This window comes from Ambystoma mexicanum, chromosome 12, assembly GCF_040938575.1.
Source record: "Ambystoma mexicanum isolate Mex_15411 chromosome 12, UKY_AmexF1_1, whole genome shotgun sequence".
NCBI classification, from domain to species: Eukaryota; Metazoa; Chordata; class Amphibia; order Caudata; family Ambystomatidae; genus Ambystoma; species Ambystoma mexicanum.
This window is the reverse complement of record NC_090936.1, coordinates 1,137,678,575-1,137,703,019: the sequence shown is the minus strand read 5'-3', so window position 1 is coordinate 1,137,703,019 and position 24,445 is coordinate 1,137,678,575. Positions and strand designations below refer to the sequence as shown.

Sequence of the window (24,445 nt, the reverse complement as noted above, 5' to 3'; positions counted from 1 at the left end):
GTGGACCGCCTCTTACGACGCTGGGGCACACCCCAGATTGATCTGTTCGCGACGGCGACGAACTCCAAGTGCCGGAGGTTCGCCAGCAGGTTTCCCCAGCCGAGGAGCATGGGCGATGCTTTCTCGTTCCCCTGGGAGGCCCTATTCCTGTACGCGTTCCCTCCTTTACCGTTGCTGATCCGGCTCATCAACCAGCTCAAGAGGTCACGGTGCAGGATGATACTCGTCGCACCCGCGTGGCCAAGGCAGATATGGTTCCCGGACCTTCTGGACTTGTCAGCGTCCCTGTCAATCAAGCTGCCAGTGGACACAGATCTCTCCAGGGAAGGAGGCGCCATCCTCCATCACGACCCGAAGTCGCTGAACTTGCAGGCCTGGCTCCTGCAGCGCTAGAGTTTGGAGGTTACGACGTACCAGCCGAGTGCAGAGAGGTTCTTGCAAAGGCCAGGGCGTCCTCAACTCTTAAATGCTACAGACACAAATGGAAGAGGTTCTCTGTCTGGTGCCACGCACAGAAGATGAACCCTCTACGGATTACGGCTCCGCAGGTACTGCCTTACCTACTGACGCTGGCCAAGGCTGGACTAGCGCACGCTTCCATCAAGATTCATCTTGCTGCCATCTCCCGATACACCAGAACCACGGGACGGACGTCCTTGTGGTCTCATCGTCTGGTGAAGGAGTTCATGAAGGGACTGTTCAGATCGTTCCCGCCGGTGAAGGCGCTGGCCCCGGCGTGGGAGCTCAACGTGGTGCTGACCAAGCTCATGGGACCTCCGTTAGAGCCTCTGCACTCAGCTTCTTTGAAGTTCTTGTTGTGGAAAACAGCGTTCGTTGTGGAAAACAGCGTTCCTTGTGGCCATCATCACCGCCGCACGACGAGTGGGAGAGATCCAGGCCCTTTCCTGTAAGCCCCCGTACTTGACTTTTAACGACACGAGGGTAGTGCTCAGGACGCACCCCTCCTTCATGTCCAAGGTGCCGTCGGACTTCCACCTCAACGAACCCTTGGTGTTGCCTGTTTTCTTCCCGTTGCCGGCTGAAAGGACTTTGCACTCGCTGGATGTGGCTAGAGCGCTGAAGTTCTACGTGGACCGCACGAAGAGCTTTCGGAAGACGTCACAACTTTTTGTGAACTTTGGACCTGTCAAACAGGGGAAGGCTCTCTCAAAGGCTTCCATTTCCAGATGGCTCTCCGGCTGTATCGTGTACTGTCATCGGTTGGCAAACCGACCTCTGCCCGGCCGTCCGAGAGCCCATTCCACCAGAGCGATCGCAGCTACCACTGCGTTCCTATCTGGTGTGCCCTTGCTGGACATCTGCAGGGCTGCTACGTGGAGGTCGACGCACACCTTCATGAAATTCTACTGCGTCGACCGGGATTCCAGGGAGGAGTCCAGGGTCGGCCAAGCAGTGCTGCGCAACCTGTTCGCCTAAGGTGAGCCTGGTGAGGAGGTAAGAGACGCTTAATGTTGAGTTGTTGTATTGCTTAATGTTGAGCCTGTTGCCACCTCCCGTGGTTGTGCATGTGTGTACTGCTATGTATTCTCTTATTCATGAGCATGTGAATCCATGCCAGACCCCATGCTGGAGAAGGAACAAGTTACTTACCTGTAACTGTTGTTCTCCAGCATGGGTCTGGCATGGATTCACATGCGAACCCTCCCTCCTACCCCTCTGCGGCTCTTCACTTGGTCATACTGCCACTTCACGTGCTACCAAATCTGAGGATGGCTGCCAGAGGCGGGTCTTAGGGAGAGGGCAGTCATTGGCTGTGGTCAGTATGACGCAGAAATCAGTGATTGGTTACTACTACGAAAGTCAGATCAGAAACGAAACTGATACTGAGTTTTTCTTTACCGAGGATTCCCAGCCTGACGACGGGGAATATTCATGAGCATGTGAATCCATGCCAGTCCCATGCTGGAGAACAACAGTTACAGGTAAGTAACTTGTTCCTTTCTAACAACATATGAAGGCCCAGAAATGAGAATTCTGTATGAAAAAATGTGTTCATTTACCTCCATCTGCTAAAATGTGTTTAAACCCTTTTGCTAGGACTTCTTGCATTTCATTCGTTTACTACAATCTAAATGAGTATGGGATGAGGGGTTGTAATGGATGAGAGCCAGCTGTGGCATGAGGTGGGTGCCTTCTTTGGCACAGGAGTCTTCTTTTGCAAGACAGGCGGGAGCCTAATTTTGCATGGCAGAGACCAGGGGGCTTGTCGGGCATGCAAAGGACAGGGGGCTAGTCTTTCTAGTCATCTTGGAGTCCTTCTGGGACATGGCAATCAATGTGGGCACCTGATAGGCTGCCAGTGTTCAGACCAGGCTGGGTAGCGCTTCTCCCACCCCTCCAAGCAGTGTGTTTCCCAGGTTTCTACCATTCCTATTCATCGATTTTTCACAGTAATTGCTTGCAAACGCTAAATTAATGTAAGGAGGACTTTTATTTTCATTAAAGCAACGTATACATCTTATATATATTTTTATTTTTCCTTTTCCTATAGTGAGCAAGAATTGCCCTCCTATGATACGGCACTAGAGCGGGTGAGCAATTTTATATCTGGTCTTTGACAATACATCATGTTAACCATATATTTGTTCTGCTATATTTCTGTTGCACACTCCATATTGTCCTGCTTTCTGTTAATACAGCTCTCATGTCTTTGAGTATTTGGACTCTTAAATGAACACGCCCACACGATGGTTAATGTTTTCAAAGTCTCCTAAAAAGTCAGTGTAATGAAGTGTCAACTCATACAAAGCCTGCTTTGACAGTTGTTGGGAGGGATTTCCCGACTGCCCATGTACTTCAATAATTTGCAAATGTACTGTGATGCCATGGCTTTTGCAACTCTCTATTTACTTGCCATTGCGCCATCTATGCAGCTCTCAAGAGGAGAATAGTGCAGGCTCTCAACAGAACACCCCAGGCTCAGATGAGACCGATTACACATCTCCAGTCTGCGGCTCCAATTACTGCAACGTTCTGACGGACCATTTACAGGAATACATTGACTCAAATAATGACTTTGATCGTCTCGGGGTCAGTTTGAGATACATTGAAACGTGCAGAGTAGCTGCAAGCTCCTTTTCTCAATATTTTGAACAGTTTTGTGCAGCACGACATGTTGTCACCCCGAACACTTTGCATCAGTCAGCAACTGTTTATATAATCTTATTTTTTTTGTTTTGTTTTTTTAAACCTATTTCTATTGCCATTTACAAAGAAAACGGCATTCACCCCGCCCCCCAGCAGAAGCAGTGGTCTCGTTTCTTTCCACATCTCTGGTAGACTATGGGATCACACTCACTTACATAATGTCCTATATTCTCAAATTGTGTGGGCACCACTGGTATGCATAATGCCCTTTGAGGAAGTCCCAAACCGTCGCTCAATCGTGTTGAAATTTACAGGCTTCCCCTGGCATATTATGTCATCCATTCCATTGCCATGAAACCCCACAGTTTAACCAACCAGTCTCTTGTAGTTGGCGGCCTTTTTTGTTTCCAACATTTCGCAATAACCAGCCACACCGCTATTGCCATCAACATGAAGGCTTTACCATGTGCCCTAGAGAGTTGGTGGACCCCTGGATCGAACATTCCACACATCCATTCCCTTGCTGTAAGATCTACATCAAGAGCTACCATTGTCTTTAGCTGGGCTGTAACCTCTTCCCAAAGTGACACCAGTCCCCTCTCATACCCCATTCCCTCCAGCACTTCTCCGGGTTCGCCAGGTACATTTTATGCAATCTTTCCGGGGTATAGTACCACTGGACCATCATTTTATACCAAGCTTCACTAATCTGAATCAACTTTGTCAATTTAGGGATAGTTGCCCACAGTGTTTCGCAGTGTTCTCTAGGAATAACAATCCCCAATGTCTGTTCTCATTTATGCATATATCCCCATGTTTGGCCCAAGTCCCCTTCAATCGGAATCAAATACAGCTTAGACACCGGCTGTTTATTACCAGTGTGTGTAGTAATACATTTTTCAAACACTGTAAGTTCTCTCCCTGCGGCAACCTTCCCCCCCGCACCCCACGAGCCAGCTATCCAATGTCGCATTTGATAATATTCCATTCTATCCTTTTCAGATCGTCCCATACACTGTTTACAATCCATGAAAGTATGAATGTCTGACCCCTGCATCATATCCCACAGCTTAGTACACCCCTCCTTCCACCATTGTGTAAACGCTCCCTGTATAGTTCCTGGTTGAAATTGCGGATTCTCAAAGAACGGGGTGAAGGGGAATGAGCGCGTGGACAGGCATCCCTTCTCAAGTAGGCAGTCCCATATATCTCTCACCACTGCCAATAGCCAACTACTCTGTGTGTTCTGGAGTCTATCTTGCTTATGTAGCCAGAGGACCCCCTACAGGGGGGACCCCGCCATGCCCTATTCATCCATGCCCCTGGTTTAGAGACCTCTCTTGTAAACCTTTCCCTCCGTACTCTCAGCTATGCGGCATCATAATATTAAAGTTCGGTCCCCCCTCTTAACACCTCACACCCTATAGGAGCCATTAATGCATGCAATGCTACCCTCTGGAATCCCAAGACCATTTTATTCAATGTCACAACAAATAAACTTGGGTCAGGTATTTGGGAGTGCCTGGTAGTAATAGAGAACCCTCAGAAACGTTGCTATATTCATCCATAAATATCTTATACTATTCTTTGCCAACGCAAACTGAGAGTATAAAGGGAAAGCATCCCTGTCTGCGAGAGCCCCAGTACCATCAGCTCCGACTTTCCCATGTTCCTCTCTAGTCCCGCACTAGTTCTATTTCTATCAAATCTGCCAACAGTGCCGGAATTGATGTCTCGGGGTGTGTCAATGTTATCAGCATAACGTCCTCGAAGGCAGCTATCTTATGCTCCTCCCCACCCAAAAGGGGATGCCCCATATGAACTATTGCTGTCAGAGTTTAACCAAGAATGGTTATAAATATATTGCGTAAAGCAGTGTCGGCACGGGACACCCCTGCCTTGTACCACAACCTATTTCTATTCTATGGGACAATTGTTTAACCAACGGGCGCATCATGGGAGCCTTATAGTTTGCCTGTACCATCTGTATAAACTTTTCCCCATTCCCATATGCTCTATGGTTGCCAACATAAAAAGCCACTTCACCCAGTCAAATGCCTTTTCAGCGTCTAGCAACACCGGGATCGATGGGATCTGGTTTGTGTTGACCTGTTCTATGAAATTAATAATTCTTAGTGTTAGCCCAGGTCTGTCTCCCTGTGATGAAACCAGATTGGTCCATTTCAATAAAATTCGAGAGCAGAGCCTCTCCGCCAGCACACCCGTGTACACCTCATCTATATTCATTAACGCTATAGGCCGATACGACCCGCATTTGGACAAGTCTTTGCCTGGCTTCCCAAACACCACCACTTTCGCTTCTGTCATAGAGGTTGTTACCCCTCCTTTAGTCCCAAACATGTTAAATAGCCCAGTCAGTCTTTGAGTCAATTTCTTAACATACTTCTTATAGAATTCTTCTGGGAAACCGTCAGGCCCTGATGCTTTATTCGTGGGTAATGCCCTGATAACTACCTCCTCCTCCTCTTCCCTTGTGCCCCCTTCCACACCTTCCTTATCGATAGGCGTTCTCTTACGCAATGATATATCTAAAAAATATTGCTCTACAGCCCGAGGATTCGATGCCCCAACATGTATAATGATTGATGCAATTTAGCAAATTCCTCTATTATAGCCCCCGACTCTAACAATCGAACCATCGGGCTCTGCAATTTTCTTGACTATCCTAGTTGCCTCTGATACCTTCAGTTGCAGAGCCAACAGTTTGTCTCTCTATTGGCCTGCAGATAATACCTCTGCTTGGTTGCTAACAAAGATCTCTCTGCTTTATGGGTACACAGCAGGTCTAATTGACTCGGTCTTCCTTTCATTTTTTTGTGCAATACCCTAGTCCTACTCTTAGCGGTAGCATATTGAATATCCCTTAGTTGAGCCTCCACATCTTTTTCCATAACCATTTGCTGTTTGTCCCTGTGAGCACATGGAGCAATGAGTTCCCTGCGCATCACTGCCTTGAAGGCATCCCAGATCCTCTCTGGCAAGGCCTCTTGATTGTCATTGGCCCAAATATACCCATCTATTTTGTCCCCAATAACTTCTGCCATTACAGTCACTCAACAATTCCCCTGTAAACGTCCAAGCCCACAGCTGCGTGGTCCATGTGACATAGTCACCAGCAGTGGGGCATGATCAGATAATATTGGCCCAAGCTATAGTTCTCTCACCTCTCCCATCAGCCTGGCCGTTACCCACATGTATTCTATTCTTGACAGGAATTGATAGACTTGCAAGAAACACATATATCCCTTCTCCTCTCCCCTCCTGGTCCGCCAGATATCTTGTAAATTCAAAGTATCAAAGCTGTCCTTCAATGCCTGTGACAGGGTTGCTGACCCCCTCCCTGCTCCCACACTCCTATCCGTGTTGGGATCCCACGCCAAGTTGAAATCTCCCACGAGTAGGATCTCTCCCTCTGCAAAGCACTCCAGTTTTGTTACCACCTCCCACAAAAAACTGTCCTGCCCAGAATTGGGTGCATATGTTGTTTCCATGGTAACTTGTTTATGATCCTGCTGTACTATTACAAAGAGATAACTCCCTTCCCCATCTGCCTGGACCCGTATCGCCTTAGCCCTCAATGTGTCTCTGAACCCTATCAAGACACCTGTGGTCTTCTACTGCATTAGATTGGAAAACCTGGGATAATTGCAGCCATCTCATAACAGATTTGTCTGCCGCCTTTGTTTCTTGCAGCATGATAACATCCACCTTTTCCCTTCTCATGAGGGCATCCACCTTTTTATGCTTCACGGGGGAATATGATAAGACTTTGAATGCAAACGTGCTAGTATCTTCTCTCTCGCCTTTATTAATCCCATATCCCCAGTTAGATCCCCCACCTACCTGCTTCTGCCCCCTTATCCCATCCACCCCCCCCTCCCCAAACTCTCCCATACAAACCATTTTAGGACCAGGCCAAAGATCCTACGATTCCTTCTGGAACCAACCCCAAAGCTTTGGCCCATGAAAGTACCTGAAGTGACCCCCTTTGGGAAGTATCCTAACACCTCCCACTGATTCCAAAACATGGCTCAGCATCACTCCACTCCAGGCTTGATAATCAGTATCCGCCCCCATCTATAATCACACACTCCCCCCTCCTTCGCTTAACTTACCTTCTGCGTGGCATCCTCTTTCTTCCCTTTCAATCCCCCCGTCCTCTACCCAGCAGACCTTTCAATCTTGTCCCCCTACTTCCCATCCTTCCCTGCACCATAGACCAGGTCCTCTATCGCTGCCCTTGTAGGGCAGAGGACCTTGATCGCCTCTCCCCATGTCCATCCTCTTCCTCCAGGTTCAACAAAGCCAGGCTCTCTGCACACATTGTGAAGCAATGTTGCTTGAAAAGCAGTCCAAATGGAAATGTCCACTTATAAGGCATATGCTTTACAATAAGAACCTGCGTCACTTGTCTCTCTGCTTTTGTGGTGTTGTCAAAGCCAGGTCCTGAAACAGCTGTACCTGTACCCCATTCACTGTAATGTTCCATTGGATCTTGGTGCTCGCATGATATTGATACTTATATTTTATTTCTATCGCGCTCGTACACAAGTGTTTCAGAGCGCGACAAGGCAAGGGAGGGGAGAACAAAACAGCAATCTTACTAGGCCCAGTGACATTGAGAATGCGCTAGTGCACGGGAGAGGGAGAGGGGTGAAAAGTGCATGGAAGGGGGAGAAGTGGAAAGTGCGAAGCAGAGGAGAAACCGATTAATAATAATAAATACATAAGTAATAAAGGCAACAAACCGTGGTAGTGCAGCCAGCAATTTGCAAGTGCTAGGTTTAAGGCAGCAGACAGGGTAGGTCTGATAAGTGCAGGAAGAAAAGGGGGGGGGCTGTATGGGTACAGATACAGACCCCAGTGCAAGGGGTCGCCCGGAGGCAGTGTGGGAGGGTGGCAAGGTAAGCAGGTACGTGGGCCCGGAGGACAGAGGATTGCCAGGTGCACAGTGCCAAGAGAGAACAGATCCGCAAGAGAGGGGGGGAGGGGGAGCGAAGGCAGAAGAAAAGAGGAAGGTCTTGAGGTGCTTCCGGAACCGGAGATGGTTCTCAAGTTTTAAAGTGGCAGGTGGCTGTTCCAGAGGGAGGCCCCAGCCGAAGAGAGATCTACCCCCAGCTAATTTCTTTGAAAAACCACTGACCCTGAGGGAGTTGGAGGCAGAGGAGCAAAGAGCTTGAGACGGGAGGTATTTGCATAGGGATAGCTGAAGGTATTTTGGACCCAGGCCACAGAAAGCTTTGTAGACAATGCAGAGGGTTTTGAATTTAATCCTATCATCCACTGGGAGCCAATGGAGAGATTTCAGAGCTGGAGAGATACGATCCCAGGGCTTGAGGCCAAGGACAAGTCTTGCAGTCCTGTTCTGGATTGGTTGCAGAGGGCGGAGAGTAGAGGCAGGCAGATTTAGAAAGAGGTTGTTATAATAGTCCAACCTAGATAGAACCAGAGCTTGGGATACCATGAGCTTGTGGAGGAAGGAGAAGAAAGGCAGAGTAGCTCTGAGGAGGTTTGACTTTTTAGAGACCCCAGAGATGTGTGTGGAGAAGGAAATGGAGTCAACGATGACCCCAAGGTTCTTAGCCTTGCAGGTGGAGGTAGGAGGAGGCCCAAGTGAATCTGGTCAGAGAGTGAGGGGAAAGGATGGTGAAGGTGTGCCGATGAGGAGGATCTCTGTCTTACTGGCATTCTGACAAAGTTAATTGGCGGCACACCAATCTCCTTCATGCCATATGAGGTGAGGGCAACTGGCACATCTCTCGGTCTTGTTCCAGGCTTCCTTCTCTTGGGCCCCACTCTATGTACTCGATCAGTCCCGATAACGCCTGGCGGTACATCCCTCAATACATCGTACTTTCTAAGTCTGTGTCCAGTATTGACCACTTAAGCCCTTTACACAAATCTTAGATTCTTGCAACCAATTCTCCAGGTCCTCTGCTTGCAATTCCAGGTTATGCGAGACCCTAGCCAGTTGATCTAATAATTCACTATTCTGACATATCTCCTCCAATATATTCACCAGGGCCCTGTTCAGTTACATACACTTTTTTTCCCCAATTTCTTCACTTGCCCCTTGACTTCTGTCAGGGAGGGTCTCTGTTAATCCCACAATGATGTAAACTGCTCCTGGAATGTCTTATTCTCCCCTCCATGTCATTGAGGGATTCCCTGAGATCCTTTTTTCTGAGAGCGATCTCATCAGTCTTTTGGTCACCCACTTTCTTCTCCTCAATGTCCCCTTTCTCAACCGCTAGCATGCCCTCCCCTTGTTGCATCCAACAGCACTCCAATTGACCCTCCTTACCCCCTCGGGATGGTCTCCTTCTGGTCTGGGAGCCCTTTCTTTTCGCTCCTGGCATCTGGGTGTCTCCTCCCAACACGACCACCCGTTTCCAGAGATTGCAACCATCCTATTGGTAAGTCTTCAGGAGCCTCTCTCCCGCTTCTGTACTTTGTATTCGTACACCCAGGCCGTATATGTTCTAATCCCTTTGAGTGCACTTCACAGCTTTCCCCCGCTGTTATTTCTCTCTATATCTTCTCCCCACTAACCAGTAGTCTCTCTTCTGGGACTGCGACACATTGGGACCCGGCCACACTCTTGCACTCTAATGACCCTCCTGCCTAAGAGCCTTCCTTCCACTCAACGCCGAAAATACCGCCACATGTCTCTTCCCTGCACTGGGATTTCTAAGCTTTTAGGCGACTCCTCCACCTCCCATTACAGTGCTGCTCCCAGTGCTGCAAACCTCACACAGGAAATGGGAAGACCACTCCCTGGATACAAAATGATCCCAGCTGGGCGGCTCTCCCTCACAGAGGTATTCTCCAACGTTGGCCTTTTTCACTGACGGGGCCTCTGATGCTAGGTTCCCGCCCCCCCGGCGCTGCTCTGTGGGGAGGGGTGGTCCGGGGATTCGTCAGCAGCTGCACCTTCTTTTTCGGTGCCTCTGCAGCACTTGCTACTGCTTTCCAGCGCCGCCTTACTCCCTCTCATGGATGGCTCCTCTTCCAGAGGGGTGAGGCGCCTGCAATTACCGGCGAGGGTCCACTCACCATTGCTGCTGCTCATTGGGTACTTCTCGTGGTCTTTCCTGCATCCGTACCACGTATGCACGGCCTGCTTCTTTCGTCCTGCAGAGGATATCACGTCCTCATTCACTAGCGGCCATTTTGGAATCTCCTAATCTCACCTTTTTAAATCAACTGTTGATGAATATGGCATAAGAAGAGTGGCTGTATATTGGATTGGATCCTCTCTCCCTGATTGCTGCCAGACCTTATCCAGTATTCCATACTGCTATGTTCCATACCCTTTCCTCCATATGTATGTATGCATGTATGGATGTCTGACCCACAAGTACTTTTCGCTCCACAGTTTGGGATTTGAATCTGGTGCTGTCAGCAATAGGACTGGATGCCTGAGTACATGAAATGGGAAACATTTTCGATGTTCCTCATTTTCCCTTTGAGTTTACAGCTACCGCTAACCTCAGATGGGCCTCCTGCAACGTCACCTGTCCAATTGCTGCTACCTTGGCAAGAAGGATCCGTGAATAGCAAACTTTTAGCTGCATAGCAGGTTATGGTATTCCACAAGGTTTAAGGTGGTGCCAGCAAGCATACCATTTATTTGCCATGGCTATCCACCTCAATTATGAGATGGCATGCCTTCTTATTTCCCAGTTCAACTTCTGACGCTGAGAGAACGCTACATAAATTAGGTGCCCATAGAGTCCTCATGTTCTGTCTTGACAAGATCAAGACTTTGTCTTCAGAAAGGCAGTCATGTATGGAGGGGAACTCATTCTGGTAAACTGGCCTCAGAAATGTCCTTTGCAAGGCAGTTTGCATTGCGTATTTTGGCATGTGACTAGGGGCAAAAACGGACTACTCCAAATGCTATGTTTGTCATTGGCATCTGAGCCAAGTTGGTGTCCATTTTTGACAGGTATGTGCCCACAGATGTAACTGCAAAGCTGCATTTTGGCTCACCCTCTGTAATCTTTTCCTGCTGTTCCATGGGTGTTCGTTCTAGGACCTAAGACCAGTTTGGTATAGCTGATCTTCAAAACCACTTTGGTTTAATTCCTGAGTTCTGGGCTATCCACCCATTTCTGTATTGCTATAGTATCTTCCATTTGTATGGTGGAAGGTGGCGAGATGTAGGAGTATGGAAATGTTTACTCACAGTAGTAGTGGCTAAAGTATGTTTCGAGGGGATTTGGTCCTCCGACGTATTCCATATCTATGACAGTAATCACCACAGCTGTGCTGCTTCGGAAAATCTTTCGGCTCCTGCGTCGATGACGTCGATACGCCGTCCTCGAGGACCTCCTCTGACGGCCGACTTCACCAGATGTTATAAGTAGGACGCACAACACCCGTAGCCTCAGTTCTGTTTTTTCCGCGAACGTGTTCACTTCGGAGATCTCGGCGTGCCTCGACTCTTTGGAGTTTCTGTTATTTCGGTTCTTCGAACCTGTTCGTTGTGAAGTTTATCGGGATGTCTTCCTCTTCTTCCACCCGGCGTCCGGGCTTCAAGAAGTGTGGGCACTGCGGGTCCAAGATGTCAGTGATGGACTCGCACAACGCCTGCCTCTGGTGCTTTGGGGAGCCCCACGACACGGATGATTGTGTCGACTGCCAGTCGCTTATGTCCAAGGCCTTGCGGGAGCGTAAGAAGAAGCTGTCGGTTGGTAAGGTGTCCAAGCCAGAAGTCGAGGTCCACTGGGCTTTCGAGGGGCGACTCTCCGCATCGTCGTCGTAGGTCTCGGGGGTCTCGGTCCCGGAGTGGGTCCCACCGGGAGTGCCTCGAAGAGGCAGAGGAGTGGAAGTGCCATCATTGGTCGCCTTCCCCATCCTCGGCCGAGGACTCCGCCCGTCGGCGGGTTGCTTATCCCACCAAGCGTGCGACTCCGGAGGAATGGGCTTCCTTCGGTAAGAAAATGTTGGCGATTCTTGAATCGCAGGGTTCCAGTCCATCCGCGCCTCTGAGTGGGGTCGGGCGTGACCGTAGTAGAGGCACTGCTCGTACGCCTTCGGGCTCGGGTGGGCGGCACGATTCGCGGGAAAGGTCCCGCTCGGACAAGGGGAATCGTTCTAGTCATGCCCGTTCAAGGTCCCGGTCCTCGATGCCCTCGAGACCGTGTGCACCTGTGAAGTCTTCGAAGAAGACGTTGACACCTGTGGCGCTGAGGTCGTCGAGGGACTCTCTCGAAGCTCCTCCTCCGAGGAAGTCGTCGACGCCATCGGCACCCAGGCTGTCTAAGGACACGCTCGGGGCTCCGCCCTCGAGGCCTGTATCGAAGCCGTCGGCGCCATGCTTGACGTCGACGCCGCTTCACTCGACGCCTTTCGAGGCTGTTTTGTCGGAGGTACCCCGTGGCACGGTGGAACCCCCTAGAAAGGCTCTGACCAAGGCCAAACATGTCTTTGTCCCCCATTCTGTGCCCACTTTCCACCATCTTGATTATATTTCTGAGGTGGATGAGGGTTCTGAAGATGGGATGGTTCCTGATATGGTACCAGACGAGATTATCTCTGGACATAGCCAGATGGAGGACCTGCGTCAGTCGCTGCACGACGCCAGTGGTCTGGACACCTCTCCGGAGGTGGAGTTCTGTAGGCCTGAGCCTGGCACCCATGCCGAGTCCTCGTACCGGCGCCTTATGTCGAGGGTCACCGAGTACTTCGGGTGGTCTGCTCCACCAGGGGATTTTCTGCAGGGTGACCTGATGGATATCCTTGACCAAGGTCCACCAACTGACCAGGTACTGCCGTTCCATATGGCTCTTCAAAGGAGGGCGGCAGCGGCTTGGACTGCTCCAGAGTTTCCCGGCAGTGGGCAAGTCTTTGCCGCAAAAATACCGCCCAGCCAGTAGCGACTCCTGCTACTTGACCACGCACCCCACTCCAAAGAGTTTGGTGGTGTAGGCGGCTACGGCCCCAGCAAAGCAGGCGTCGTATCCTACCATTCCTCCTGATAGGGACGACAAGCGTTTTGATGATTGGGCGAAGGAAGTGTTTTCTTCAAGGGGTTTGGCTCTTCAGGCAGCCAACTCCGTATGTGCCTTGTCACGTTTCACGCACACTCTGTGGAACTGTTTCCTTAGCGGCTGAACATATTCCCAAAGGGGACGAACGGGATGGTTTTCTTGTTATGATGCAGGATGGCAAGGATGCCATGTGTGAGGCCGTTCAGTCGGGTCTGGACATGGCAGATTGCGTCAGCCGGTCCATGGCGGCGAGCACCGGAATACGCAGGTTTGCGTGGTTGTGGAAGTCGGGGTTTGCTCCTGTTGTGCAAGCCCGGCTCCTCAAAATGCCCTTTGATGGTGTACATCTTTTTGGCAGCAAGGCTGACGAGAGATTTGAGAGTTTGCAAACCTCAAAAGCTGCAGCGAAGTCATTGATCGCTGCATTTCGACAACCTCCTCCTTTTCGTCCTAGGGGACCGCAATGGAGGGGAGGTTCCTTTAGTTATTACTCATCTTTTAGTAAAGCGAGAGGTGCTGCTAGTGAAAGGGACCACCGTAGGAGTGCCAGAGGTGGAAAACAAGGTACTCGAGGTGCCAAGGCCGCTCGGGCAGTTGCCTCTTTGCCCTCAGGCAATGCTGCAGCCACTTCAGCTCAGTCATGAGGCCATGTCCCATGGTTCGCCGGTTGGGGGGGGAAGGCTGGCGCAGCATCTTGTAGAATGGCGTGCCATTACTTCAGATGTGTGGGTTCTGGAGATCATAGCCCACGGTTGCGGTCTTCCCTTTCGGCAGAGGCCTCACAACAATCCACCAGGGAATCGCTCTTTGAAGAGTCCGGATCCGCTCCTTGCGCAGGAAATTCAAGCCCTGCTGGAGAAATGTGCCATAGAACTGGTGCCTGTAGTGGAGAGGAACAGGGGATGGTATTCCCTTTATTTTTTGATTTCAAAGAAAGACGGGGGATTGAGACCCATCCTGGACTTGCGCGGTTTGAACAAACTCCCCAGGAAGGACAAGTTCAAGATGGTTACTCTTTCTCAATTTTTCCAGGCCCTTCAGCTTCAGGACTGGTTGGTGTCTCTCGACCTCAAGGACGCTTATTTTCATGTGCCAATCCATCCAAAGCACAAGAAGTAACTGAGGTTCGCGGTTGGCGGCTCGCACATTCAGTTTCGGGTCCTGCCGTTCAGATTAACCTCCGCCCCGAGGGTCTTCACCAAGGGTAGTGGTGGCAGCCCATCTCAGGAAAGGTGGGATTCACGTCTACCCCTAACTGGACGATTGGTTGATCAGGGTGCACTCTCCTGAGCAAGTCCTGGATCATCTGTCTGTCACCTGCCACTCCCTCCACAAGCTGGGCTTCTCCCTCAATTTAAAGAAGTCCCACTTGATGCCAACTCAGAGGCTACAGTACATCAGAGCAGTGCTCGACACGTCCCTGGGGCAGTGTTTTCCTACCCAGGTGAGGGCTCATCACATTCAGCAGATGGTGCAAAAGTTCCAACATGCCCAGAGTCTCCCTGTATTCGAGTTCTTGAGATTGCTCGGCCTCATGGCATCCTGCATTCTTCTGGTGCCAGAGGCCAGGTTGCGGATGAGATCTTTGCAATGGGCACTCAATCTTCAGTCGTCTGTCCTCCAGCAGGATGTCGGACCCCGTTCAGGTGCCGCCCTCGGTCGCCCAGGACCTTCTGTGGTGGGCCTTCGAAAGCAATCTGATAAAGGGGCCTCCGTTTTGGCTGCCCTGGCCGGAGGTGACGATCGTGACGGACGCGTCCCTCACGGGATTGGGAGCTCATGTCAACGAACTGACAGTCAATGGTCTCCGTCGGAGTCCAGACTCCATATCAATCTGTTGGAGCTGAGGGCCGTCAGGATTGCCCTGAAGGCTTTTCTGCCGACACTGCGAGGAAAGAATGTACTGATTCTGACAGACAACAAAGTGGCCATCCACTACCTCAACAAAAAGTGGGGGACTGGGTCACTTTCTCTGTGCAGGGAGGCGATGAAACTCTTGTTCTGGGCAATCCAGCAGGAAATTTCGATCTCAGCAGTTCATCTGGCCGGAGACGAAAACAAGACGGCGGACGCTCTGAACAGGCAGAGCGTGATCTCTCACGAGTGGAAGTTGGCTCGGGAGATTCTCCTGGAGATCTTCGCCCTTTGGGGGACCCCTCAAGTGGATCTCTTCGCCTCCAGTGTCAACCGGAAGTGTAAAAGGTTCTGCTCGCGGGACTTTCTTCCAAGAGGAGCCTTAAAAGACGCGTTCGTAGTGGAGTGGTCTTTACCACTGCTGTACGCGTTTCCTCCAGTACCCGTCATCCCACAAGTGCTGAGAAGGTTACAGAGGTTCGGTTCCCGGATGATTCTCATTGCTCCGGCATGGGCCAGGAGGACATGGTACTCGGACCTTCTCGACTTGTCCATCTGCCCTCCACGTCGTCTTCCCTACCGAGATGATCTGCTCTCACGGGAGGGGGGTCAGGTTCTCCATCCAGAGGTCAGATCCCTCAACCTTCATGCTTGGCTTCTGAAAGGTTGAGTTATAGGGATTGGGACCTCCCTGAAGACGTGATGGAGGTGTTGCTTTCGGCCAGACGGCCGGCGACAAAGTCCCTGTACCGTTGCCGTTGGAGAAAGTTCTGCGACTGGTGCAGGGTTAAGAATGTGGATCCTTTTTCATGTGACATTCCTGTGGTTCTGACTTTTTTGCTTTCTTTACCCCACAGGGGCTTGCAAGTGGGTACCGTTAAGTTACCTGGCGGCGCTGTCCATATTTAAGCACTCGTCTAAGGAGTGTTCTTATTTTAAAATACCTTTTAATTTCTCAGTTTCTAAAAGGGCTCACTAATGTGTTCCCTCCGTCAGCTTTCCAGGTGCCCGGTTGGGATTTGAACCTTGTTCTCAAGTTTCTAATGGGTCCTCTGTTTGAGCCTTTACATTCTTGCCCTTTGAGACTGTTAACTCTTAAAACTGTATTTTCAGTTGCAGTCACTTCCCCTCAAAGAGTGAGTTACAGGCACTTTCAGTTAATCCACCCTTCACTGTGTTTCATAAGGACAGGGTTGTCGTTAGAGTTCGTCCTTACTTTCTTCCGAAGGTGGTGTTGGAATTTCATTTAGAAAAGGGTAAATAAAGGGGTAGACGTGCACTCAAATCCCTGATCCTTCAGGTATAGTACATAGTTATCAAACAAAGAAGTGGACCTGTAGAACGGGATGACACTAGCTAAATTTAGTATATATCAAATTTTATTCAATAAACTCATCACAAGAAAAATCAATCTTGATATCATAAAATCCAGTAAAAAATGAATCGGTTCATACCATCAATCGCAACCTCATACACAACTCATTCAGACATTCAAGTATAAAACACCAGAGTGTTTACTACACCAATAAACATTGGAAATATTGTTACACCAATTATTTTCAGTTATCACATTAAACAGTGACCCAGTCCATAATATCAGGTGTCGTTGTCTATCTGGTACCAAGTTTGACCAGATGTGTCTCACAAAAAAGCGTCGACATATGTTTCGGTCGGAGACCTTCTTCAGGACGTAGGGCATGGAGCAAATACTCCACCCTATTCTCAACGTATATGGGCCAATAGTAAGTCTACAAAACAATAAAAACCGTAATGTCATCCCTATTTCTTAAAATTGGTGACTGATAATGTCACAAATGTGCTGTAATTAAATAAACATATGAGCCCCTACTCACCCCCAAGTTCCAACTCTAGGGATGGTGAACGGGACAGCAGAAATGAATCCTCCACTGGAATCAGTGTATATGTTGAACCTGTGGAACCAACAGAAACACCTCTCGGTATTCCGGGAAAAAACAAATACTCAGTGTGCATGCCTATGACCATGAGAAATAAAATTAAAATTAAAACACTTACAAGCACCCATGGTGCAAAATGGAAATCTTCAGGAGGATGGAACCCCCAATGGATCCACCTAGGGCCCGCGTAATGCTTGCAGGATCTTCCTAATGTGTATGAATCACTTGATCAATCACGAAGCTACAAAGTAAACACATAATGACAACTCCTCAATGGAGGGTAGCTCACCTCATATAGCAGTTTTTAAATATATCTAGCACACTGAAAAGTGGGGAACACACCCACAACCTCTGAAACCATGTGTCCAATTGCATGCACATATAAAAATATGTAAAAATATACCGTAATGTATAGCAAGGCTACGTGCGGCGGTAAGAAATATCTCACTATGGCCACCACCTCACCAAGGGGACACCCATTATGTGTACACTATATGTATGACAACAGTATTGCCAAAGGCACCACCCACATGATGCCTGTAACACCATGCATCCAAACAATAACTATTATTAGTAGGAGAACAGGCCTCTGTACCCCCATAGCGTGCCGTTCGCTTTCTAAGACAAAGACAAGTGTATTTAGTACTGAAAAAACAGTGCCGCCAGATATGATGTGCAACGCTCCTCAGAGCGACAATGGCGCAACATACGCCTCGCGTCTAATAAAAAGTGTATTGGGTACACTACAAAACCTTGCACGCATCTCTACCTCTGTGCCACGCTCTATCCAGTAGTATTGCTTACCATATTTGTAAACGTTAAGTCCCCTCTGTGGGAAAATGAAGCGCCTGCACCTCAGTTGCTCGCTCGGCTCCACACCCACACACAGCAAATATCAGTGCGGGCTAAACATAGTCAAAGGACTATGTTTTAAAAGGTGTTCAGAACACCGAAATAGGACTACACTCCTAGGGCATAGAAACATACAAAGGACAAGGAGTCTTTAGAAACACGCGAGAAGTACACCCTACACAGCTCAACCAATATCACATTAGCCGGAGGGTTGAACAAGGATTAATGCGCAACCATTCGGGAGGTCATACTCAAAGGCAATCACGTGTATAGTTATTGTCGCATATGTCTAAGCTGCGCAAAACACTGTGCAAATCTAATACTCCATGTGGACACTCGGAGATGGACACACGTGCCACAACTATCTGAAACCTCATCAAATGAATGTGGACCTGAAAAAATACATGAAGAGTCCACATATTAACACCCTAAATTAGGGAACCATACCCAGAGTGGAGGGTCCAAAGAAGTGGATGTATGAGGGATGGACAAAAACACCATCGCTTGTTGGATGACGCAATCAAAGAGCCTAGGAGTGAAACATACTAATCTGTACTCCCTGATTTAAGGAACTGGGTCAATGGGCCAATATCACCATACAGACAAATATATCCGTTTTATGTATACACGATAATGATTTTAAATACATAGACCCTGCCAACGGATTCTTAAGCCGAAAACTCAACTGGTTATTGCTAACAAGGTCTTTTGCAAAATGGGTAGATCACCATCACCATACAGAACCATTTGTAAATATAACATTGAAATACCAATATATTGCATCTTCAAACTCAGGTTGACATGTATCAAATACTGGCATGATTATAGGCTTTTTTACATATGATGCAGGTGGATAATGTCATGAAACTCATGTTAACATATAATCTGCCTATAAATAGAAACCGATAATGGATGGGAACCTATTAAATGGAAACAAAATGGGCCTAAGTTGTTTACAAAATATGGACATTTGATTATCAAAGTAATATGGTTCTTAACCCCATAGTATCCATACTGCTGTATCGATCTACATTCTGACCAATCATATCATGTTGCAAATCAGTTTTTCGTGACCAAGTTGTTCCATTCTACTGAAACATTCACTCCCTTCCGGACTGTATTTAAAGTATGAATCCATTTGTGCTCAATGCGATGTAGTGTTATGCCAATATCACCCCCTCTCATGTTGTTCTTAATGTGTTGGAGTACAAACCACCTCAAATCTGTGTCCTTGTGTTGCATTTTGACAAAATGTTCAACTAGCGGCTTATCCGCCACTTTATTTCTTATGCAGCTCCTGTGTTCTGATATGCGCTGTCTAGCTTCCCGTGTGGTTTTACCCACATATATAAGTTGACAGGGACAGCTGATATAAATCACATTTTTAGTCAGGCAATTAGTATGGCAGTTCATCTTCCAGACTCTTTGGCCATAATTAAATTCTCGTTTGGTTTCAGTTAGAGGACACGCGACACATTTGCCGCATTTATAGTGTCCAATAATAGGCGGTAGACCCCATTGGTCATTAATAGTTGGCTCTCTTGTTGGCCCTCTATAAGTATGGACCAATCTCTGTCTGAGATTTTGGTTGCATTTAAATGCAAACATAGGTTTTTTCATTAGTGACCCTGGTTGTTTGACCAAATTCCAGTGTGTGTTTGATAGTTTTTACATCCACACTGACTGGATTGAATGTAGTTACACATACCAGACGTTCATTCTTGTGTCTTTCTCGTGTGGTTAAACAAATCTCACGATTAGTGTTTTCAGCTCTTTTCGTTTGGTCTTTTACTAACCTTCTTGGGTACTCCCTATTTTCCAATCTCCCCTTTAGCTGTTCTGCATGGAGCTTGAATTCATCCTTTTCGGAAAAATTTCTCCTAATACCAAGAACTGTCCATATGGTAAGTTCTGCAGTAGACTGGGGGGATGAGTAGGGAGTTCTTATCAGTTGGATTTTTGAAAAGAGTAGTTGTGAGTTGATTTGCAGCCTTTTTGATCAAAAGATCGAGGAAGCTCACCTGACGGTAACTGTATTCAATCGTGAATTTAATGTTCGCGTCACGTTGATTTAGCCATTCATGGAACTCAATGAGAGATACAGCTGACCCCCTCCAAATTAGAAAAGCGTCATCGATATACCGATGCCATAATTTCAAATGTGATTTGAGTGTGGAATGGATCATAAGCAGGTTTTGTTGGCCCAGAATAAACCTATCCTCATAGTCAGCCATGTATAGATTTGCGACATTGAGGGCAAAAGTAGAGTTGTTTTTTTAAACAAAAAGAAATTTTCGGTCTTTGCTAGCCTGATGCACTCTTGGACAAACTCAGTGGGGGGGCAAATGTGGTCTGGTTCTCTTATTCAAAAAATGCCCTAACACATGCATACATTCATCTGTGGAATCACCGTATATAGCGACTTGACATCCATGGTGACAAGGATATCTGTCTCTTCGATTTGGATTTCATTGATGATATTGATCATGTGGGTCGAATCTTTCACGTATGAAAGCATCTCCAGGACAAATGGTTTTAAAAATGTCTCTGCATAGACAGACAGCGGTTCCAACAGCGAGTCAATAGCAGACACAATGGGTCTACCGGGGGGCTTTGTGGGATTTTTATGAATTTTGGGGAGTATGTAAAAGGCCGCCCTCTTGGATCCTGTTTTATTCAGAAAACAGCCTTCTTCCGTACTAATCCATTGTTCATTAACTGCATGATCAGTCAAACTCTTTATTTCATCTTGTAGTCGTGCTGTGGGGTCCCTCAAGTATTTTATAGAACTTTGTGTCACCCAACAACCGCATACATTCTGCTTCGTACATAACTGTATCAAGTACCACGATACCCCCCCCCCCTTATCAGCAGGTTTTATAGTGATAGATTCTTCACTGCACAGTCTAGTGAGACTTTTCCTCTCCTTTTGTCAGGTTATCAGGCTTATGGTTCTTGGACTTAATGACTTCGAGTATTTCTCGAGTAACGAAATTCTAGAAGGCCATGATTTCAGGTGTGCAGATGTGCAAATGTGTGCGGGTGGAATAAAGCTAGATCTTATTTTTAGTCCACTGATGTTGGGTACTGTGTCTGGGAGAGATCCCTTTTCATATGGATGGGCCGGGAAGTAGACCTCGAAAAAATGTTTCAACCGTATGTTTCTAAAGAATCTGTGCAATTTCAGTTCCATGTTGAAAACATCCGCTCTAATAGTAATGACATAAGAAAGTCCTTCAGATAAAAGGTCTAGATCTGGTTTAGCAAGATGATACTGGGATAAATTGAAAATAGGCATCTGATCAGGAGTACCTTGGGTCACTGGTTGGAGTACCACTGTCTGGTTCTCATCCCTTGCCCCTGCCCGTACGGGGTTGTCGCTGTCTGGGCCTGCCTCATTGTCCGCCTGTGAAAAAAACCTGTTGTTGGTTTTGACCCCTACCCCCTGCTCCTGTGCTAGTACCAGGTTGTGCATTCAAGGTAGGATCTCATCCACTAGAGGATCCGGATATGTTGGAGAAATTAGAGTATTGGTTGTTTCTTCGGTAGTTGTAGCCACCTATTGGGGGAATCAGTAAAGAATCCCTTTCTTAAGTAGGGATAAGTTCTTTCTTCGTTATAGTTTGCAATATCTTTTTTCAACTTATTAATTTTTCTTTCTAGATTCAAATCTTTACATTTTTTAATTTCGTCTTCTAATCCCTCAAATTGTTTCTTTGCATCTACAACCGTGGTGCTTTCAAGGAATGCCTTCTCCAGAGTTTCCAAATCTTCCTCTTGTTTTTTAGTTTCTTCTTGGGCTGTCTCAATAATCAGCATGATCCAGTCCTGAGAACATTTGTTGCCAACCCCACTAAAAATCTTTTGGAATTTGGGGTTGTCAACAAATATCCTCGGGATATTCTCGACCCGCAAGCCCTCCGGAATAATCCCGGACTTTAGATACTGCAACATGAACTATCCATGTAGATCTGTCCGTGTTAATTTTTTCATTTCATTTAGGCCAGAAGGTTATTCTTCCGGCATTTTATCCTCCTCCGCATCCTGGTAAGCACGAGGAGAGGCTCTATAGGTTAGATCCTAGGCGAGCTTTAAGTTTCTACATTTCACGCATGTCCCGGGTCAGAGTGGACGATCAACTCTTTATTGGTTATGCTGGAAAGTGTTTGGGACAAGCTGTTACTAAGCAGACTTTGTCTCGATGGATTATCTTGCCAATTTCGGAATGTTACTGCTTGGCGGGTATGGACCCTCCGGTAGGCTTGCGGGCCCATTCTACCAGGGGTATGGCTGCCTCTACTGCCCTGCAGAGGGGTGTTTCTATTCGTAACATCGGTGATGCTGCCACCTGGGCTTCGGTCCATACTTTTGTACGTCACTACTCCCTCGATTCTATCCGTGGGCAGGATCTAGCCTTTGGCAAGGCGGTCCTTTACTCTGCAATTTGATTGGGCATTCTAAATTTCTATATTCTAAATTCTTTTCCCACCTCCTTCGTTGGTACTGCTTTGGGAGTCTGTCATAGATATGGAATACGTCGGAGGACCCAATCCCCTCGAAGAAAAAGTTCCTCTTACCTGGTAACGTTCTTTCGATGGGATGGTCTGACGACGTATTCCATATCGCTCCCTCCCTGCCTTCCGCGCTACAGAATTTCTTATGCGATTGCAGCTTACGTTTCGGCAAGGCTTCTGTGGTCAGACTGGCAGAAGATTGGTGCCACACGTTCTGGGAAAGAACTAAAACTGAGGCTACGGGGTTAGTGCGTCCTACTTATAACATCTGGTGCCGTCGGAGGAGGTCCTCGAGGACGGCGTATCGACGTCATTGATGCAAGACGCAGACGCCGAAAGATTTTCCGAAGCAGCACAGCTGTGGTGATTGTCATAGATATCGAATACGTCGTCAGACCATCCCTTTGAAAGAACGTTACCAGGTAAGAGAGTAACTTGTTCGACTCAATAATCCCCTTCCTCCTGAACCCTCTCCCTTCATTTGCTAGCCGTCTGGTGGAAAAGTACTGCCAAGCAGAGCTAGATAGACTGCTAACTCGCATTGCATCATAGTTCCCAGATTTAATTTGAAAAGGCTGGGGGCATTAGTTTTCCTGTTAAGGCTACCCATTTCTGGAACTCTTCCCCCTACTCACCTGCGAATTGACTAGACGTTCCGAAACTTTAGGAAAAACACCAAAAATTGCCCAGTATCAAATGACATCTTGACTTCCCGTAGTCCTTGTCTTCCTGTGACTCCTTACGAGTACTGATTCTCACCTGTACTGTTACCCTGTTTGCTCATTATGTTGTCAACCACTGTATTTTATTTAGATTGTACTCATCTTTGTGTGGAACTGTAACACTTATAATTACATGCAAGGAGCCCAGATACCCATGGCTTTGGTGCGCAATACAAATTAAAAACAAATAAACATGGTATGGGAGTTTGGGATCAAATCCCCCAATGGCTTGGCTACATTTGTATAGTATTATTGCTGTACAAAAATCTTCGATCCCATCCCTTGAGACGGCCATCTCGTAAGTATAGAAAAAGGGGACTATAGACTGAAGTACATTATTCACAAAGGTGAATAACTTGTACACGCCTCCATGGCATTCTAACTATTGAATGCCATACTCTTCCATCTTGTCCATTGCTGGCTATGTTAAAATATACATGAGTTTTTCACCTATAACAATGACCTACTTTTCCTTAAGGATAGTTTAACAGCAAGGCACATGTCAAAAAGACACGAACGTGTTTCACAGCAATATTTGTAGCTTCTTTGGGAGGGAACATTTACTTTTAAAGTCGTGATATACTAAATAAGGTTGTATTCGAGTGCTGATTAAAGGAGTCTATTTCAATTCTAATAGTGTGTTGAAATGCATGTAGACAGTGGCTTTTGCATTAGTGCAAAACGGACAGAATTTGGAATAATTTAAATTCACTTTTTTTAATTTATTCAAATTTACTACATTATTTGTTTAGATTCATGAATCTTGTATGGAATGCACTATAGTGCAAACTGATTAACCAATTCTATTGTAGCACACTGGTTACCCATCACTGCCTGTGTTGACTTTAAAACATTGTCTATTGCGCACCGGTCCATCCATTTCCCAAAATCTCCCAGCCCGTACTCTAAGATGGAGTTCCAGCATCCTGCTGATTACCCCACGCTTCAAGAGCAAAAGAGCTGGAGACATTGGCTTTTGTGTCACTGCTCCCACCCTTTGGAACACATTACCGCCATCTCTCAGAAATGAACAGTCCTATACCGTTTTCAAAAGACCCTTTAAAAACCTGGCTCTTTGATACATATGACTAACACTGATTATCCAATCTGCTTAATTCATAACTACTGCCTGTCTGTTTGTATATCCTAAGTGCTATTGTACCAAACGCTGTTATACCCATAGGTCCGGCCGTTACAAAAATGCTATAAATGACTAAATAATAAGCATCCTCTTGAAATAGACTGCATTCCCATAAATTGCCGCCTGGTTTGATTCTCACATTTTTGCTAATAGGCAGCCATGTTGTGCAGTCTGTGCTCGCTGCCAACAGACACATGCAGGTGCAGCTGGATGCTGCACCCAAGTTTGAATCCAGTACCGCAGTCTAATTCATATCCACTGTCATAGAGTGACAGAAATGACGCTCTGTGCCTCCTTACCGCTGGCAATTCTGCTCTTT

The 24,445-nt window shown here is 47.3% G+C and overlaps 1 protein-coding gene across 2 annotated transcripts in view; it reads left to right on the top strand.

Moving 5' to 3' along the window:
* Positions 1–24,445, top strand: part of USP6NL (USP6 N-terminal like) — a 1,148,352-nt gene that overhangs the window by 581,989 nt on the left and 541,918 nt on the right. For both annotated transcript variants that reach the window (XM_069629707.1, XM_069629706.1), the window contains exon 4: positions 2,513–2,552. In XM_069629707.1, coding sequence (XP_069485808.1) covers positions 2,513–2,552 — 40 coding nt within the window. The remainder of the gene's footprint in view (positions 1–2,512; positions 2,553–24,445) is intronic.